At 44.4% G+C, this 1,044-nt stretch overlaps 1 protein-coding gene across 1 annotated transcript in view; it reads right to left on the bottom strand.

The window, feature by feature from the left end:
• Positions 1-1,044, bottom strand: part of LMOD2 (leiomodin 2) — a 6,231-nt gene extending 5,187 nt beyond the window's left edge. Inside the window, 1 exon segment of the mRNA XM_031056917.1 lies at positions 518-1,044. Coding sequence (XP_030912777.1) covers positions 518-790 — 273 coding nt within the window. The 5' untranslated portion in view covers positions 791-1,044.

Raw genomic sequence — 1,044 nt, 5'->3', positions numbered from 1 at the left:
CAGCAGGAAAAAAGCAACACAAGCTGCTGACTGCAACACAAGCTGCTTTCTTCCAGCTAGCACAAAGCCTGGTATCTGCTTACTCAGCTTCTGACATAACATGTATTCAAAATTATCTTCCTTACATGTTTCTCAGCAGTCAATAGTGGTTGTTTTTTAAGGAAAGGAAAAGGCATTTTGTGTAGCTTTCTTAAAAAATCAAATACTGTCCAAAAGCCCACATCTCTAGCTATTAATAATTTCTAACATGCCCTTTAATTTTTGCTCCTATTTTAATCACTAATGATAGTTTTATGGCACTTTCTTCTGTTCTGAATTGAGCACTTAAGGTAGCTGCAGATAGAGGAAATACTGTCTGACCTAATACTCAGCGCTTTAGCAGGCACAGAGGTATGGCTAACAATGTTCTTAAAAATGCCACAAGAGACTGGAGAGGAATTAAATCAGTCAGTGAGATCATGCCAATGCAGAATAAACCAAATATCTATAGGAAACAGCAGATGCGTCAGCATCTTACCTTCTCGCATGCACCCAACCTCTCTTTTTCCAGGAGTTTCTTGGTCTCCCTCTCCCAGTAGGCCATCAATGCCTCCCTGCTGAAAGTCCCTGTTGGAGTTTTCTCCGTCAGGCTCTTCTGCCGCTGTCCCACTGGAAGGTTACGGTCGGGCTCTATGTCCTCCAGCTCCCGCTCCAGCTCCTTCAGCTCCTCTTCAGTGAGAGAAGCGAGGAGCTCATCTTCATCAATGTCTTCATATTTACTGAGCTCTCTTCTGTACCCAAAGGTAGACATGGTCCTGCTTGGTCAGGCTGGTACAAAGCTACACTGACCAGGCATTCAAGAAGGCTGAAGCAAGCAAGCTGTGTCTGGTGTGGTCAGCAGCTGTTTCCCTGCATAGCCAGAGGCACCCTTTTAAGAGTAATCATCGGGGGCTTACGACAATGCATGAAGGGATGAAAGCATGCTCCGTTTTAAGCATCAGACGTCAGCTAGACATCTGAACAGCAAGAATGTCCCAACACTAATGTTTGCAAGTCCCTTAAAGA

This window comes from Geospiza fortis, unplaced genomic scaffold (genome assembly GCF_000277835.1).
Source record: "Geospiza fortis unplaced genomic scaffold, GeoFor_1.0 scaffold195, whole genome shotgun sequence".
Lineage (NCBI taxonomy): Eukaryota > Metazoa > Chordata > Aves > Passeriformes > Thraupidae > Geospiza > Geospiza fortis.
This window is presented reverse-complemented; position numbering and strand designations above follow the sequence as displayed.